General features: G+C 29.2%; 2 protein-coding genes across 2 annotated transcripts in view; one reads left to right on the top strand and one right to left on the bottom strand.

The window, feature by feature from the left end:
- Nucleotides 1–7992, top strand: part of LOC124429260 — an 8994-nt gene extending 1002 nt beyond the window's left edge. The window contains exons 4-11 of the mRNA XM_046974301.1: nucleotides 304–471; nucleotides 595–735; nucleotides 5952–6063; nucleotides 6788–6936; nucleotides 7099–7157; nucleotides 7229–7370; nucleotides 7515–7679; nucleotides 7817–7992. Coding sequence (XP_046830257.1) covers nucleotides 304–471; nucleotides 595–735; nucleotides 5952–6063; nucleotides 6788–6936; nucleotides 7099–7157; nucleotides 7229–7370; nucleotides 7515–7679; nucleotides 7817–7963 — 1083 coding nt within the window. The 3' untranslated portion in view covers nucleotides 7964–7992. The remainder of the gene's footprint in view (nucleotides 1–303; nucleotides 472–594; nucleotides 736–5951; nucleotides 6064–6787; nucleotides 6937–7098; nucleotides 7158–7228; nucleotides 7371–7514; nucleotides 7680–7816) is intronic.
- A 197-nt stretch (nucleotides 7993–8189) lies between these two features.
- Nucleotides 8190–17301, bottom strand: LOC124429259 (odorant receptor Or2-like). The gene is made up of 9 exons (XM_046974300.1): nucleotides 17090–17301; nucleotides 16691–16943; nucleotides 16110–16213; nucleotides 15523–15834; nucleotides 15055–15327; nucleotides 11182–11218; nucleotides 9019–9174; nucleotides 8621–8934; nucleotides 8190–8548 (listed from the first exon to the last, which is right to left on the bottom strand). Exons 1-9 carry the CDS (start codon nucleotides 17282–17284, stop codon nucleotides 8480–8482), a joined length of 1713 nt encoding a protein of 570 aa, XP_046830256.1. The 5' UTR covers nucleotides 17285–17301; the 3' UTR covers nucleotides 8190–8479.
- Between the last annotated feature and the right edge of the window lie 2143 nt (nucleotides 17302–19444).

The following is a 19444-nucleotide window of genomic DNA, read 5'->3' as shown; positions in this document are numbered from 1 at the left end:
ATTAAAAATGGAACGTAATTAAGTTTCACATTGGCAGCCATATTCGTGATAATGGGGATAATAAGGTTGGCTTTGTAAAAAAAAAAAAAAAAGAAAATAAAAAGAAAGAAAGAAAGAAAGAAAAAAAAAGAAACATTTTCTAGATCGTTTCTAATAAATCATGAATAACTCGGTTCGAATATTCGGCTTTTCCAACTTTTTTTTCTTTCCCCGCATTGAAAGGTAGACGAGGATTGGGGGAGAAGATTGTAATAAAATGGATCGTTCGATGGGACTAACTTAAAAGGAACTTTTGATTTTTAGTATCCTGTGGTGTTCAAAGGCGCGGAGAGTTACGATGAGGAACAATACGAAAAGCTAAAAGATGCTTTCAATCTATTGGACAAATTCCTCGAGGATCAGGATTACGTAGCTGGTCGTAGTTTAACGATCGCCGATTTGGCATTGGCATCGTCCGTATCCACTGGAGAGGTTTAAATTGGAAATAATTATTGCGATAATAGGATTAAAAAAATTAGAAAGAAAAAAGAATAATTGAAAATTATTTTATCAATTACGACGTAATATCTCTTATTATTTTCATATATTTTGCAGGCGTTTGGATTCGAAGTCTTTAGATATAAATACGTCTCCAAGTGGATGGACAGAATTAAAAGCTCAGCTCCTGGATATCGAAAGGCGAACGGGGAAGGTCTTGAAATATTAAAAAAGTTGGCCGCTGATAGGATGTCTCAGTAAATTTTAATCCCATTATTGTTTGTCGTCTACAAGGGGATATATTTTGCTTTATCATTGTTACCTTTCATCTAACTTTTGTTCATTCTATTTATTAGCACGCAAAGATTAACTACTTTGTCGAATGAAAAGAAAAAAGAAAAGTAAGAAAGAAGAAGATGAAAAAAAAGAAAACTTTTCGAACTTGTCAATAATAATTTCAATTAGTAGTAGTAGTAGTAGTGGTAGTAGTACTAGTAGTAGTAATAGTAGTAATAGTAGTAGTAGTAGTATATATATATACATGTATCTTCATTAAGTATCAACCGATTGTAAAATGGTATATAGTTAATAAAAGTTTAGTGTCGTATATATGTAGATAATGACAAGGTACCAATACATAATTCATCCATTATATACATATATATATATATATATATATATATATATATATATATATATATATATATATATATATATATATTGATTGTCGGGGTTAAAAGCTGACGAATATCAGGGAAAAGATAATCAAGATTATCGAAGCGTATTTTATCGCCCCGCCCCCCACCCCGTGAGATTGACTATGATATTATTCGATAGGAGGATATCATCGATAGCGGCAATAACCGAGTTTCGATGGGAATCGCTTGAGAGCGATTATCGTAATAATGCAAGATTCTATGCGATATCGTGACACCGTGTGACAACCCTTTGATCAATCATCACCCTTTGACTTGTGCTTACTACATGCTTACTATCAATCTAACATAGAGACATTATGTATTAAACAGGAGTAAATATATGTTGATTGTTACTGATTCTCAGTCAAATTAAATCTAATATTGTTATTGATTACAATACAATATTGATTAATATGTTTATTGGGATATTTTATTTATCATTTGCAAAGATCTACAACTATATTATTATTATTATTATTATTATTATTATTATTATTATTGTTATTATTAATGTTATCGTTATTATTATTAATATTATTATTATCATTATTATTATTAGTATTATTCCTTTCTCTGTTTATTTCTTTTTCGTCACAGATATTTCAATCATCAATCTTATAAATTTACATTATACCTTAAGATTATTATTTCTCTTCGCTCATTTGTCTTAATAAAGTGAAATATGACATCGACGTGCTCAGTATCTGTAGTATATAAATATAAATTTGTAATACCCTTTTAGACGAATTCTCAAGTGACATAATTTTCTCTCGATTCTCAACCTCTATATATATATATATCTACATACATATATATATATATATATATTGCTTTGCACTTACCCCAGTAAAGGTTTCCAAGGACATTATTGCGAATCCACCAGCCGTCAAGACACACGGCCGACGTGACCTAAGCATGATCATGCTTACACCGTATTTTAACGCTTTCCCTTTTCCCTCGTTTGGCACAAGATACCAACGAGAGTTATACACTGCTTCTGAGAGTTCTGAACTTTGCACTATTATATTGTTGCACGTCCAAGTGTATATAAGGAGCTGGGAAAGGCTTCCGGTGAAGTAAATGGCGAATATGCATTTTCTTACTAACACTTCAGCAGCCTAGAAGTTACAATATTCCCTTGGGATAATTATTTCTTTGATGATGCATCATTAAAGAAATTATAACTTACAAGAAATTGAAAGCCTCCGAAGCATATAATCAAACTTGATAATATTAATTGACCGAACAATATAACAGTAAATACACGTTCCATCTCATCAACGTAAGAAATTAATGCACGATGTTGCAATACGCAATCTCGTAAGTCCATTAATGCGAGCTGACCTGCCTCCTCTATGGACATTGATGTGCCATTTGTCATCGAGTTGATATACCTTTCAGAGATCATTTCCAATCTGTGTGCTAATATCTTCATCTGTGCTGCTACGTGTATGTTGAACGTGCAAATGAAATTGTCGAAACAAAATGTACAAATTCCGGAATGAAATGTCGACAACGACTGAAAAATTAATATGTTATATGAAAATAATTTGTTATTATAATGTTTTAATAAAAATCATTTTACCTGAATGGTATATGTTATCTCGTAATAAGGTGTCATTTTAATTGGTAAATTAACCCACAATTTAAAAGGCAACACACGGTCCGTCTCGTTTCTTCCGATATTTTCTATTATATTTTAATAGCGATCAAAATGATACAAATGAATACAAGTTATATTATATTATTTTATTTTACATTAATTTTATTTCATTTTATTATAATATATCCACAATAAGAGATTATAAATCATAATAATAATCACGATATCACTCACCGAATAAAGGTGCAAAGATGTAATTAAAAGATGCCAATTGAACGATCAAGGTAAATGAATATGTCATGAGTATACCACGTTTGTCATATTCCTCTAATATTTTTGCACTGATCTTATCGTATTCTATCTTCCAAAAATTATCCTCGGCGTAACGTATCAGTTTTAAAACGATACTACGATAATATATAAAATTACCAAATTTCACGAGTATCATGATCAAAAGCATCGTCGCACACAAATTATAAGTTAATGCCTGAAGATATAATATAGATGTTCAATTTGATAAAAAAATCTTTGGCGCATTATCGAACGAAGGTTGTATAATGTCGATCGTATTGAATATAACTGAAAAAAGGGAGAAAATAGAAGAAGTACCTTCACTTACGTAAAAGTCACCTATACAATGATAGAGGTCAACGACTTCTACACAAATTGCAAAGCAAATTGCTAGAATAGCATAGCAAAGGGCTAAGTGAAGGAACATTTGTTCCCGCCAAGTTTCAACGTACCAAAAGCCAATAAATTTCATAAAGATTCGCGTTATCGTAACCGATAGATACCTGTCTTTCTTTATCATGGTTCTATCCATGGGATAATATCATCTACGACAAAGACTTAGAGAGAGTTTCCTAGTCGATTCTAACTCCTAAGTCTTGTTTCTATGCCCTATAAGAGATTGATGGACACTTATCCGGTAATATGCCCCAAGGTACCATATAATCACGTATGATTTTCCAACGATCAATCGGTATTACTTTCAACTATCAAGTAATTTCTACGTACTTCGTGCAAATTCATCTTACGCAAATAACGTCAATTATTGTTGTCTCTTTTTTCTTTTTCTTTTCTTTCTTTTTCTTCATTTTGTTCTACTTGATTTTTCGCACAGTTTTATATCGTACTGTCGGTGGGAAAAGGATCGAGAAATTATTTTTTGAATTAACTTGTCGGTGTCGTTTATTTGTTAAAAAAGAAAAGAAAGAAAAAAACAAAAACAAAAAGTGAACTATTTTTACAGATTTGTAAAATATAAGTGGTTATTGAAAAAAAAAAAAAGAAAAAAAAAATAAATAAATAAATAAATTTAACAAAATCTTTAGGTAACGAAAAAAATGTCTATCTTACCTACGACGTTGAATCAACGATCGATAAGAGAATTTTATTGCGATCTACATTATCGACGGATGATACAGTAAGATATTTATTTAATAAACAATAAGATAAATATAAATTATTCAAATTTTTAAATGACCTATCTCGTCCGATGTTTAACATTTTTCAAAGATTCTCATCGAATTAATAATTCTTGCGAACTTTTTATCAACATATTATCTGAATTAATTGAAATAATTCATTTCTTTAAGTTCGAAAGAATTTAATTTTACAGTTTATTATTGTTTCATAAAGATCTTTCAAATCGCACTGCAATTTGTTTTCCCAAGTTAACACTAAGTTACATAAGAACCGTCAATTTCACGTAGAGCCGAACGATTACCAAAGCAAGAAAATACATTCCTACGATCCGGTTTTGTCCGTAGAGAAAAACCTGTTTCCTGTTAAACATTCTAGAGAATTCTTATTCATCGTACACCAACGATAAATATTAAAAATGGAATGATATGAGGTGCGATGATAAGAAAAAAATAAATAAATAAAAAACAAAAAAAAATAGAACAAAAAGAAAATGTCACGCGATAACAAATATTTTTCATGAAAAAGAAAACGTTAATTATTATTTTTCGAAATAATAACGCATACTGTGCCGCAATTTATAATAAACATATTAAATCAAATTAAAATCCTTGAGATTTCTATCGAAGGCTAACGCAAAAGTACTGAATAATGACAATTTCAATTTTTCGAACAATTCAATAGTTTCCTATCGATTTCCTATCTTGTCAAGATAATTACATATTTTGTAATTTACGCATATATAAACACACACAAACACACGGACACACACGAAAACCCATGCGTGTGCAGTTGAAATACTAAAATATTTTAATAAATTCGTGAATATAAATATATAAGTTAATCATTTTCTTAACGTAGTTAATAATGCTATATTGTTTAAATATCAGACGACACTCAGATGTATTCGAATAAATAGAAAAATATCGCAGTGTCATTTAAACGCAATCAAATAGCCTTGTAACTATTTATAAAATAATAACATATGCAATTCTGACGAGTCACGATTGATGAAAAACTATTAAATAGAAGAGAAAGAAAAAGGAAAAAGAGAAGGAAAATTACTCATCGATTCAGTCATAACAATGAGAAATAATTGAACAATTAAATTAATAAATTATTCGCAAAAATAAAATGGAAGAAAATTAAAAGGAATAGGATAGAGACGTTTAACTAAGGTAGAAAAAGAAAAAAAGAAAATAAAAAAAAATTAACGTCAACGTACGATAATTATTCTTGTCTAATAAAAATTATATTTATCTTTTCTTTCTCATGATTAATTGATCTATCGATGAACGTTCCTCGATCCTTTGGATTTTTCCTTTTTTCTTTTCGAAAAGAAGAAGAAAAGAAAAAAAAAAAATACCAACAAAATCGATCATGTACTATTATCATATCAAATAAGAAAGAATATATTTCTACACGACTGGTGATAAGAAATATCAAAAAAAAAAAAAAAAAAAAAAGAAAAAGCAAAAGAAAAAAAATGAAAAAAGTAAATAAATAAAACATAAAAAAAAAAAAGATAAAAATAAATGACTCAACAAAATCTAAATAGGAATATGCAATGATTCTTATCGAAAGAGAACAAATGGCAACGCCCACGAGAATCATCGTGAATCATCAGATTTGAAAAGTAACTAACATGATCGATATATCTCTGACTCTTTGCTTTTCTTTCCCTCTTCTCTCTTCTCTCCATCCCGTCCCTCTTCCATCCCTACTATCTCAATACTTGTTAACAACAGAGAGGCAGCACTGTAGTAACAGGTCATATTTATATAGAGAGTTTGGAGAACCGACGTATGATCATATGGATTATTGCTATTCAACGTATCAACGAGAAATTCAACGATACAGGTTGGTTCAATAAATTATTATGAAAAATATATAACTCTTAACAATTATGTTTCAATCGTGAAATTTAGTAAAATTATTTCGATTTCGATTTTGGTGATCCAGTGAACGTTAAATCGAAGTTTTCCATTTTATAATTGTGAGATAAAACTAAGAGAAACACGTAGAGAGAGAAAGAGAGAGAGAGAGAGAGAGAATATGTTCCACATATTTGTCCTTGAACAGATACATACATATGTTACGTTATATGATATGTAAAAATGTTAACTATCCTTAATAAGTTATTATTTCGAAAGTAGAACTATGTGTTTTATTAATGAATTCTAAAGAGGATGTTATTAGATATACGTGGGCTTTTATTAATAACTGGAAAAAAAAAACTACGTGGCACGTTTAACTACGTTCGAATCTATCATTTTCATTTCTAATTTAATATTACGTAATCGATTTTCAATGGAACAAATGTCATTCAGATGGAACGACATTATGACACTTTTAACTTTATTGTATTTAATTTACGTACGAAAGAAGATTAAAGTAATCATCGAGATAAGAATTTTTCTCGATTCGTGATAAGCAAACTTTTATTTATTACATATTTGACCGCAGATAAAATCATTATGGCGATGTAATAATCTCGTAAAAAAAAAAATATATATATATATATATATATATATATATATCTGATAATAGTAATATGATTTGACGTTTGTTTTAAAATTTATAGAAAGAAATATGCCGATCGATCTTTATCAAACACTAGGAAGTGCGCCATGCTGTGCGGTTCGTTTAACAGCAGCGTCTGTCGGTGTTACCTTGAATTTGAAAGAAATTAATTTAATGAATGGTGAACAACTCAAACCAGAATTTCTAAAGGTAATTATTTAAATATCGATTAAATATCGATTAAATATCGATTAAATATCTTAAAACTTTCTAATATTTTTCTATATTTTTTCCTTTTCTTTTTTTCTTTCTGTTTCTTTCTGTTCATTGATCAATTCAACATTTAACAAATGCAATTTCGAAATATCCTAGATGAATCCTCAACATACTGTACCTACCATCGATGACAATGGTTTTTACTTATCCGAAAGGTACTTTTATTATCTTACATTATTAGTATTGTTAATTGTTATGTATATTAATGAATAATCATTTCTCACAGTCGTGCAATTATGGGATATTTAGTTGATCAGTATGGTAAAAATGATTCATTGTATCCAAAGGATCCAAAGAAACGTGCTATTGTTAATCAAAGATTGTTTTTCGATGCAAACAATTTGTATCAATCTTTTGCTGATTATTATGTAAGTTAATAATTATTCTATGACATATATATATATATATATATATATATATACATATATATAATATTAATATAATAACATTATTAAATAATAGTAATAATAATATATATGACATATTTGTAAATGATATCTTTGATTGAATAGTATCCAACGATCTTCGCTGGAGCACCTAAGGATCAAACCAAATATGAGAAATTGGAAAAGGTTCTTGAATTCCTTGATAAATTTTTAGAAAATGAGACCTACGTTGCTGGTAAAAATATGACGATAGCTGATCATTCTATTGCTGTCACCGTTTCTAATTTTGAGGTAAAAAGAGGAGTAAAAAAACAAAAAAAAAACAAGCGCTCCTATTCATTTCATTTAACATAATTTATTTATTATATAACTTGTTGACGTTCTTTGTTATCTTTGTTATCATTTTTTTTCCTTTTTTTTGTTTGCAGTTAATGAATTACGATCTTAGTAAATTCTCGCATATTACTAAATGGTACAAGCGTATGAAGACTGAAATTGTTAAATACGATGAAATTCGTACTGAGAGTATAAAATCTTTTAAAGGTTTGGTAGATATTCTAAAGAAGAAGAAGTAAATTTTTCATCATATGAAAAAAAAAAAAAACAAATATACATATTATTTATTATTAATGAAATTTTTTAAAAATTTGTGATTGTTTCTTTTTTTGTTCTTTTTTTTTTCTTTTTTTTTTTACTGTCAATACTTTGTTATTCGTAGAAAAAAAATTATGTAGAAATAAATTACAAAACATTGATACATCCTATTTAAATTAAATCACTTATCTCGAATGATCAGTAAGTATTATATGATGATATAAATGATTTCTATCTTATCTACTAATAGAATTTTTAAAAGATACTAATTGTCGATAATACAGTTCATTGATATTATCATATCGGTAATTCAATAGTTCGAAAGATAACTTAAAATTTTATTTCTCATTTGTAATACAATGATAAGAAAAATTAAAAATGAATTAATAATTTATCAAATAATTTTATTACTTTATACTATTATATTATACTATACTATTTTATTAATATTACAATTTATTATAAGTTTAATTCTTTATGAGGATATATTATATCAATTAGACACCAATTACTTCTAAACTCCGTTGTCTAAGTAATGTGAAATAGGACATTGCGGTACTTATTACCTGTAAATGTAACAATATTTAATTAAAAATAATTCTAATTAATTTTTTAACATAAGATAAAATAAATTTTACTGCTGTATAAGTTTCCAATGATACGGAGAAGAATCCACCGGCTGATAGGACGCAAGGCTTTTGAGCTCTTATAATAATAATGAATAAACCTTTCCTTAACAATTTACCAATTTTATTTATAGGCATAGATGTCCATGATGACGAGTATGCTGCTACAGCTATATTCATGCTCTCTTCTGTCAATATATTACAGCTGTATGTAAACATCATTAATTGGGTCATTGTACCTATTATATAAAATATAAAAACGGCACGTCGGATAGGAGCTGCCTCTGCCTTTAATAATTTATAAAAATTTTTTTTTAATATAAAAACTTATTGGCAAAGATATTTTGACGTATTGAAAAAAGATATAATAATTTTAACGATAACTTTTGATATTTAAATAATACTTTTACTCACTATAAATATTTCATAGCCCACTAGGCATATCAATATACTGAATATTAATACCTGGCCGAGCGTAATAAAAGTAAACACGTGATTTAAATCCTTGGAATATTTGATGAGCATTTGATGCTGTATCACAAGTTCCTTAAATCTATTGTAAACATCTTTTAAATGATTAATATGATTATAATTACGGATATCGTTTTCTTGATAAATTTTAATAAGACGATTTTGCAAAATACGAAATTGTCCTGCCGTATGTATGTTCATGATGCATAATAAACAATCGAAACAAAAATAACAAATGCCAACCCCATAAAGTGATAAAATCTAGAATATAATGCAAGACAAAAAAAAAATTTCTAAGATAATATTAAAGTATATTATAATGATTATAATTGAATATCTTATGATTAATTAAATACCTGTATTACGAACATTATCTCGAAATATGGCGACGTTGAAAAAGGAAAATCAATCCACATTGTAAATGGTAATATCCTGTCGGTTTCATTTTTACCAATGTTTTCTTAAAAACTATTAAAATTAATTAATCATCTCCTTCGAAATAATTTCTTTTTATTATATTATCCCTTACCAATGATCGGTGTTATCATGTAACCAAAAACTGTACCCAAAGCAAAAAAAATAAACGAACAAACGAAATATGTGCATTGCTTTCTACAATTTTCTACGATAATATTCTCGTCTAGCTGATAATCGAAATTCCAAAATTGATCTTGCATGTATTTTATCAGATACATAAATTTCGTACGATGTAAGGTTAATATTAACATTTTAGTTAGAACCATTACGAGCGTCATGGTGTTACACAATATATATATCGCTTCCTAAAAAAAAAAAAAAAAAAAAAAAAAAAAACAAAAAAAAAATTTATTAATAATATTAATATGGAATCAATGACGATACAATGGATATTAAAAATGATTAAATTAATTTATACTTACGGTGAAATTGTTACGGGAATAAATAAAATCAGTTATCTCGACGTAAACGGCAAATGATACGGCACCGACGTTATAATAAAAAGCTATACGTCGTCGAAATTGTTCCTTTGGATTGACGGCTAACCAAAAGCCAGTAAATTTCATGAAAAAAGTAGTTAAGATTATCGAAATATCTTTTCTCTTGTGATTTAGCATTGTGATACAAATTGATTCGATTTGATTCAATTCAAGTCAGTTACGACTTATCTATCTCTGAATACGAAACGATAGAGAAAACTTTTGACGTTGATTCTTGACAAGCGATTATCGTAATAACAGTTCACCTAGCTGGACTTGTCTTTGATCTGTTGTCAACTTTCGTCAAGATCCAATGATACCTGTCAACCTGTCATTCTAATAACATAGGCTTTTCCTACGAACAACTACCGTACGACTGATCCCATATAATATTCTTCTTTTTTGAATTCATAAAGATCGAAGACATCGAACGTTTTTCGAACTTTGGACTCTTTTTTTTCTTTTTCTCTTATTTTTACTTTTTTCTTTTTTCTTATTCTTTCTCTTTTTTTGTTTTTCTTTTTTTCCTCTTTCCTTTCCTTTGCCAAATCCTCCAATTTTCTCTGATACGAAAAATACTGACGCCTGACAATTTAGAAAGCATAGAGATAGTCTGTTATCTCGTCGTTTGCCATGATCAATCGTTCACTTTTCGAGAGTCGTGATCGTACGATCAAGCGTCTCACGTCAAGCGTATCACGTACAGAAAATTGTGATCTGATCTAAAAAAAAAAACAAAAGTAATCACAGTGTCACAGATTTTTATCAGAATGACGAAGAATGATAGAAACGATTTTGATCCGAGTGCTAAATCAATGTGAAATAATCAGTGTACTTTAATGAGCTTGTATATATTTTTGAATCGAAATGAAGATATTTTCGAACGAAAATAAAATCGAGAATATGTGTACGATAACCATTCGAAATATCTGACAAAATTGTAAATTGTAATAATGACGGTCATCATCATCATTATCATCATCATCATGTGTTTTATCTTACGTAAGTAATTCTATGATCAAATATTAATACGAAAAACTTATTGAAATAATGATAAATATTAAGATATTTTATTAATTCGATACAGATTGTTGGAAGTCGTTAATTAAATATCATTCATCAATCCTTCGTCTTCTTCAAAGTTACGTAATAAAGTGAAGTACGACGTTGCAGTACTTAATACCTTAAATTAATAATCTTGTTATTTGAAAAATAGTTGAATACAATTGAGCGATATTGTTGTCAGGAATGGATTATTAATTACCCCCATAAACGTTTCGAGAGATACGGGAAAGAAGCCACCGGCTGTAATGTAACAGGGTCGATTGGCTCGTAACATCATCATCATAAGTCCCATTTTAATCTTCTTATAGGGCTCATGGGATAATGTCTGCCAATTAGCATTGTAAGCTGCATCACCGACCGCACGACTTTCGATGATTACCTCATTGCCAGCGGACGTTGTGACAAATAATTGAAAGAAACAACCGTAAACGTGTGCGAAGAATAGAAACTGACGTGTTGCAATGCCACGGGACTTTAAATTGGAAGAAAATTAATAGTTAACGAAATCGAGATCGATCATTGTCAAATTGGATTTCATTTTCTTTCTATTTTTTTTTTTTTTCGTCTTCTTCTTTTTTTTCTTTTTTTTTTTTCTTTCTTTTCGACAAGTTTTCGAGAATGTGTGTACCATAAAAAGTTGAAATCCTGCGACGCAAAGCATGACACTGGACATCAACAATTGGAACAACGTGGCCATCGCAAATATCCTTTCCAATTCGTCGACATAATCAATAAGCATACGATGATGTTCAACGCATCTTTTAAATTCTCGAAAAGTTTTTAATGCGTCATCATCCAAGGAAATATATTCCTTTTTCCTGGAATACAATATGCTATTGCCGAACAACGTTTCCAAACGATGTTGCAATATCTTGAATTGTCCAGCCAACGTTAGATTCAACAGGCATAAAAAATTATCGAAACAACAGAAACAAAGTCCTGAATGTATCAATGCGATAATCTGCGAAATGATACGTCTAGAAAAATAATTATATCCTATTGTATTCTAATTGATTAACCCTAGTTGAGACTAGTAAGAATGGATGTAGAACATTAAACAGATCAACTTTGAGCTCAGTTTGAAATAATTTGCGCTAAGTATGATTTATGGAATTTTTTTTGTCTTTTTTTTTTTTTTTCTTTTTTTTTGTTTTTTCTTTTTTATATAATCACAAAATTGGAAATGTGCCTTCAAATCTATTGATTTATTTATTTCGTTCGAGGCTTATAAAGGATATACGGTATTTTTTCTTTTCTTTTTTTTGGAATCAAAATTGTTCATTCTTTATAATTGACGGTCGCTCAAAGTGCCCGTAAATTGTGACATATCCCTAAGTAAACAATATTGAAATTATTTTGATGTCTGTCCGCAACTAGGGTTATATATTTGCAAAATTAATATTGTCACCTCCATTGCAAATGCCCATTCGAAATATGGCGACAAATGTATGTCTGCTCCCCCTAACCAGATGTCGAAGGGTAAGATTCTGTCGCTCTCATTTTTTCCTATATTTTCTGTAAAGAGAACATTTATTTTTCTTTTTTCTTGTTCTTTTATCTTTGTTACTTTTCTATTTTTTTTTTTTTCCTTTTTTTTTCTTTTTTTTTTCGAGCGGAACGACGAAGAACGAGAGAAACTTTTTAATCGACGCGTAGACCACAATCAAAATCATTTGACGATTGCTTGAATTTAAGAAAGTTGAAACAAAAAAAAGAAAAAATAGAAAAAGAAAAAGAAAAAAAATCAGATCGATATATATATATATATATATATATATATATATATATATATATATGTATATATATAAATGATTTCATGATGTGTTCCTTTTTTGTTTTCTTTTTTTGTTCTTTTTTCTTTTGTTCCTTTTTCTTTTTTTTTTTTTTTTTATTACACATTTTGTTCAAAACACCCTTGGCATTTCTCGTTTGTACCAACGAAAGTAAATGTCATTAAGAGTTTAACACACTTAAAACTATTTGACAATTAGTAGTAATAGTAGTAGTATACCTATTAAAGGGATTAACATGTAAGAAAATACGGTGCTTTGTACGCAACACGTAAAACAACAAATCAAAATTGATCCCTTTTTATTAACGTCATTCAATATCTTTTCATCGTATTCGTCGTATTCCTTGAACCAAAAACTTTCCTCGGTGTATCTAATTAATTTGATAATGTCTTTACGATTAGGCAAAAATACGATTAATTTCAATAGAATCACTACGACTGGCATTGCACTGCAAGCGGTATACGTGAGTGCCTGTCGAAACACAAAAATTTACATGATCCAGATATAATGTGAATGAAGAGAGCGGTGGCGGGAGGGGGGTGGGAGAGAGGGAAAAGAAACGAAAAAAAAAAAAATAAAGAAACAACAAACGAACAAATGAAACAAATTGGAAAGAAACGTAAAAAAAAATCAGACTCACGTAGAATTCATCGAGGCTAACGTAAAAATCATATGCCTCGATCCACAAGGCTATCCCAATTGCAATGATGGTGTAACTAAGAAGTATATCGAGTAAACGTTCCTCGTTAATCGTATCAGCCGACCAAAAGCCAATGATTTTCATTAAAAATCTTGTTATGTTGACCGACAAAAATTTCATTTTATTCATCGTTCTATTGTCTTACGCAATACTGAAAATGCAAATATCGTTCCAAGTCTTTCCTATTTCTAAAGAAACGATTATTAATTTACAAACGAATAATAATAGATCACGAAAAACGATGAACGTTCTTTATCGTTACCTTCGAACGTTCAAAGAACATGAATGACTTATATATACACACACGTTTACTTTTAAATAGAAAATCTTTTATAAGTTTCTAACGACGTTCCACTTACTTTAGAATTTTTATAAATAATTTCTAAATCGTTTACTCTTTTTTTTCTTCTTCTTCTTCTTCTTTTTTTGCTCTTTTCTTATTTCTTTTTTCTCCTTTTTTTTTGTTTTTTGTTTTTTTTTTTTTTTTTTTTTTTTTTAATAAAATAACATCCGGAAAAAGAATTCATTAAACGTAATAATACGTTTCTTTCGCTACAAGCATGATTGATAAGCGGATTGTTGCATCGAAAAGGGGAGGGGAGGTGGTGGGGGAAAAAAAGATAAAAGAAAAGAAAAGAAAAGAAAAAGGAAAATCATACAACGCTAGAGTATAGTTAAACGAATGATATTATACATAAATCATTAGGACTTTTCAACGAGATTAGAAATTGTGAAATAAGAAGATAGTCGATATTGGATTATAGACTATGAAGAAAAATTACTTGCGAATGATCGTGGGATTGTCAGATCAAAAGAATAACGATAACAGCTGTCTCTAGTCGTAAGAATATGAGAGGAGGAGGAGGAGGAGGAGGAGAAAAATCGTAACGTGGAATGGCTAACGTAGAACGAAATACAAGGGAATAGATAGAACAGAGGAAACCTGAAATCATCATTCATACAAGAGAATATAATGAAAGGTAAGAAAATTATGATTGATCCGATATATATCAAAGTTGAATGAAAATGTAAAATCTTAAGGTGAGTGGGGAGGACAATAATCTTAAAATAAGTCGTAATATTAATCTATTATACATTTCTATATATATTAATTTTGATGAATATTTTCTCTCTTTTCTTTTTTCCATTTTCACATTTTCTTCGATAGAAAAATTCAATCGTTTTCGTCATCGAATGTTCTCAACAACGTGAAGTAAGAAGCTGCCGTCTTCAAGACCTACAAAGAAGATCAAGGAAAAAAGTAAAATAACGTAAATAAGAAAATGAAAAAAAGGAAGAAAAAAAAAAAAAAAGAAACAAAAAAAGTAAAAAAAAAAAAGAAAAGAAAGAAAAAGTATGTAAGTTTTCAATCTCTTATAAATTTCCATGAGTTTGTTATTAATATTATTATTCTTCTTATTATTATTATTATTATCGTTATAATATTATTTTTATTGTTACCGCCATACATGTTTCGAGAGAGACAGGAAAAAATCCGCCTGCAGTTATACAACATGGTTTTTGTGCTCGGATCATAATCATTATAAGACTTCCACTTATGTTGGTAAAAATTTCTGAAGGGAGGAAGGGCCAATTTGCGGCGTAGGCGCCCTCACTTACAGCTTGACTGGCAATCAATACCTCGTTTGCCGTCAAAGTTATTGCAAAGAGTTGGAAGAAGCATCCGTTGGTATGAGCGACAAATATCATCCTCCTTATCAACGTTCCTTGTGACTATTGATCGTGAAAATATAATTAAATATGTATTATTATTATTATTATTAATATTATTCATTAATGTGATTATTATTATTTCAATTCGTGCAATTGTATATATATATATTTTTTTTTTTCTTATCCAATAGAAAATTAATAATCATTTTTTTTTTCTTTTTTTTTTTCTTTTTTTTTTTTTTTAATTCTGTTTACCAAGAACATTTGAAATCCAGCTACGCAAAGCATCACGCTTGATATTAACAATTGGCACAACATCGTGTGAGTAAATATATTTTCCAATTTGTCAATATAATTAATTAATTCATTGTGCCTCTTAATGCAATCATTTAATCTTTCGTTATTCAACGTTATGACAGTTTTCAATGATACGTTAACGTCCCAATCAAAAATCGTCTCGAGCTTGTGCTGTAGTATTTTGAATTGACCGGCGGCGTGCATGCTTAAGAGGCATAAAAAATTATCGAAACAGGCGAAACAAACGGCGGTGTGTATCAGGGCGAGAGTCTGCGAAATGAAATGTCTCTGGAAAAAAATCAATTTGAAATATCGATGGATATTAATTTTTATTGGGGGAAAATTTATAAAGTGACAACGATTGAAAATCTTCTGAAACAAAAGTCGAGGTTTAATGCGATTAAAGATGAGTAAAAAGAGAACAAAAAAATGGAAAAAGGAAAGAAGAAGAAGAGGAAGAAGAAGAGAATAAAAGAAAGAAAAGAGAGAGAGAGAGAGAGAGAGAGAAAAGTTGAAAGAAAATATAATTGTCTCGAAGATATTACCTCAATCGTAAAGAATATCTCGAAATAAGGACTCATTGAAAAAGGTAGATCGATCCATATCTTGAACGGTAGAATCCTATCGCTATCATTTTTACCCAAGTTTTCTATGTGAAATAAATTAATTATCTCGCTTATCGATCAATATCGATCGACAATCGTCGATTAATCCTTATTGTTCAAATCTTAAAATAATTTGGAAATTGTGCGCTTAGGGTTGCGTCATAACCTACAGACACTTTCAACAGCCATCATTTTTATATGGAATCAATAATTTTGACTCCAAAAAAAATATTATATATATATATATATATATGCTTTGAAGCCTTGAATGAAATAATCAATTAAGATGCATTTCTAATTCTGTCATTATAAAAAAAGAAGAAAAAAGAAAAAAAAAAAAAAAAGAAAAATTCCATGAATCATGCTTAACGCAAATTGTTTTAATTGAGCTCAAAGTTGGTCTGTTCAATATTCTATACCACCCCACGAACACAGGGTTATAAGAAATTAGGGTTATTAAAAAAAAAAAAAAAAAAAAAAAAAAAAAACGAAAAGATATCATAGAATTATTTAAAATTTACCTATTATCGGTGTCAGGGTATAAGTAACAGCAGTTCCTTGAACAAAAAACGTGAAGGAACACATCAAAAGTATTCCCTTATTATCGATCTCATTTAATATCTTTTGACCAAAATCATCGTATTCCCGATACCAAAAGTTTTCTTGGGTATATTTTATCAAGTTCATCATTTTCGTACGATGCAACATGAATATCGATATTTTAAGCAATACTATTATCACTGGCATTATACTGCATGCAGTATATGTGATCGCCTGTAAGAATATATTACGAGGATCGTTTAGAAATTTTTTTCGTTCGATCATCCAAGAATGAACTTATCTTTTTGGATTAATAATACATGTTTTTTTCTTTTTTTTTTTTCCTTCTTCTTTTTCTTCTTCTTCTTGTTTATACTCACGTAAAAATCACCCCAACTATAATAAACGTCGAGAGACACGATAACCAAAGAAGTTGTTACTGCCATCAACGTGTAAAATAATATAACGTCGAATATACATTTTTCTTTAGAGCTTTCGGGATACCAAAAACCGACGGTTTTCATAAGAAACCGTGCTATCTTTATTGAAAAATACTTTGACGATTTACTTGCCATAATCAATCGTTCGTTCGGAACGTCTCGTTTCTATATACCAATGAAATTACAGATAAGGTATAATAACGATAAACTAATGATAGATTAGTAGACGTGTCAAATTTGACATCTCTTTGATATTACTACGATCACTTTTGTATTCTATTACGTCAATTGATGCACGTCAAACGTTTAAAGAATATATTATAAAGCGAATAGAGGAATAATAAATTCAAATTTCTTTTGATATCGTAATCCAAAGATATCCCCCCTATCCTCGTTCAACAATCGTGCGTGCAACATTTTTCATACTTCTAAGATTGTCTTCGTTTTTCTCTTTGAAAGAAAGAAAAAGAAGAAAAAAAAAGAGAGAGAGAGAAAAAAAGAAAGAAAAGTCTGAGGACTTCCGTACGAAGCGTCAGGTGTGAATGATACGACAGATGATCGATAAATCTTATTCATTTCGCTTTAATAAAGAGCAATACGTACAAATGATTTATAAAGTCATATACGATATGAAATATTTTCTTTTACTTACTTTTTACTTTTCAACTTAGTTATACCCGTTGGATGATATAGAATATACACGGACGAACTTCGTGGTCAATTAAAACAATTTGCGCTAAGTGTGATTCGTGAATTTTCATTGTTATTTTTATTTATTTATTATTTTTCTTGTTTCCTTTTCCTTTTCTTTTCTTTTCTTTTATAATGACAGAATTAGAAGGGCACAATTTGCGTTAAGTGTGATTCGTGAATTTTCATTTTTATTTTTATTTATTTATTATTTTTCTTGTTTTTCTTTTTTTTTTTTGTTCTTTTTTTTTCGAGTCAAAATTATTCATTCTGTGAATAAATGGCGTCTATTTAAAGTGTACGAAATGCACGTAGAGCATCCTCAAGTGGACAACTTGAAATTATTTTTTGTTGTGCACGACTTAACGAAGGAAAAAAAAAGTAAAAGAAGAAAAAATATCGGCAATACGAAGAAATTGATTTTAAAAGGAATAAAATAAGTAAGTTTGATTCATCTATATTATTATTATTATTATTATCATTATTCTTTTCCTTTGCATTTGGCTTTTTAAAATTTTTATTTTATACTTACTGTCAGATTTCTGTTCTTCGTGCGAGTCGATTAGTAAGTTAGTGTAATGTCCTTGTAATGTTCGTAAAATCCTGTTTCTTCTTTTCACTTTATAAATGCACATGTATATCAATGTACAAAAAAGAGAAAGACAGACAGAGAAAGAGAAAGAGAGAGAGAGAGAGAGAAAGAAAAAGAATAATCTTTATAATCGAGAGGAGCGATTTTTGAAATTTTATTGCCGCTTCAACAGCTAGATATACACAGAGATACGCGTCTCTGGACGTGAAAGAATAGGCACGAACGCATCACCGAAACTTAGTGTCGATAATAACATTTTCTTTGTTTTCTTATCTTTTCCTTTTCTTCTTCTTCTTCTTCTTTTTTTTTTATTTTTTTATTTTGTTTTAGTTTTTTTTTTTTTTTTTTCATCTCTTTCATCCCTTTACACGCTATACGCACGAACATATTATACGAGAAACGTTGAAAATAATTTCGCGTTTGTTATCAATTTACTTACATTGTTCGGCTTAATTTTAGGCTTACATTTTTTTATTCGTTTGTTGGTTGTTTTTTTTTCTCTCTTCTTTTTTTTTTGTTTTCTTTTGTTCTTCGTCAATGTTATATTTTTAAATTATTTATTATTATTATTATTATTATTATTATTATTATTATTTTAATTATTTTCTTTCTTTTTACAATACGAGTAAAACGATAAGGAGTGAGAAGGGATATGGCTAGGGGGTGGCAGGGGTAGGTGGAAATAGAGAGGAAGGGAGCAGAGAGAGAGAGAGAGAGAGAGAGAGAGAGAGAGAGAGAGAGAGAGAGAGAGAGAGAGAGAGAGAGAGAGAGAGAGAGAGGGTAAGTCGCGTTTAGAGGTATATCGACACATTTGATAATACATTGCTTTTGGTATATACACACTTCTTGATACAATGCTAAAACATTTATCAATTTCATTTTGCAAACATTTCCTTACCTAATATGTTTCTATTATTTCATTGTTATTCGGATAACGCTGTTTATCCATATAACACGTACACATAAAAATAAGAAAATATTTAAAGGAAACTTTGGCGTGCTTTCGTTTGTGT

Source organism: Vespa crabro, chromosome 14, assembly GCF_910589235.1.
Source record: "Vespa crabro chromosome 14, iyVesCrab1.2, whole genome shotgun sequence".
In the NCBI taxonomy this organism is placed as follows: domain Eukaryota; kingdom Metazoa; phylum Arthropoda; class Insecta; order Hymenoptera; family Vespidae; genus Vespa; species Vespa crabro.
Note: the sequence above shows the minus strand (reverse complement) of the source record. Positions and strands in the feature narration are given on the sequence as shown.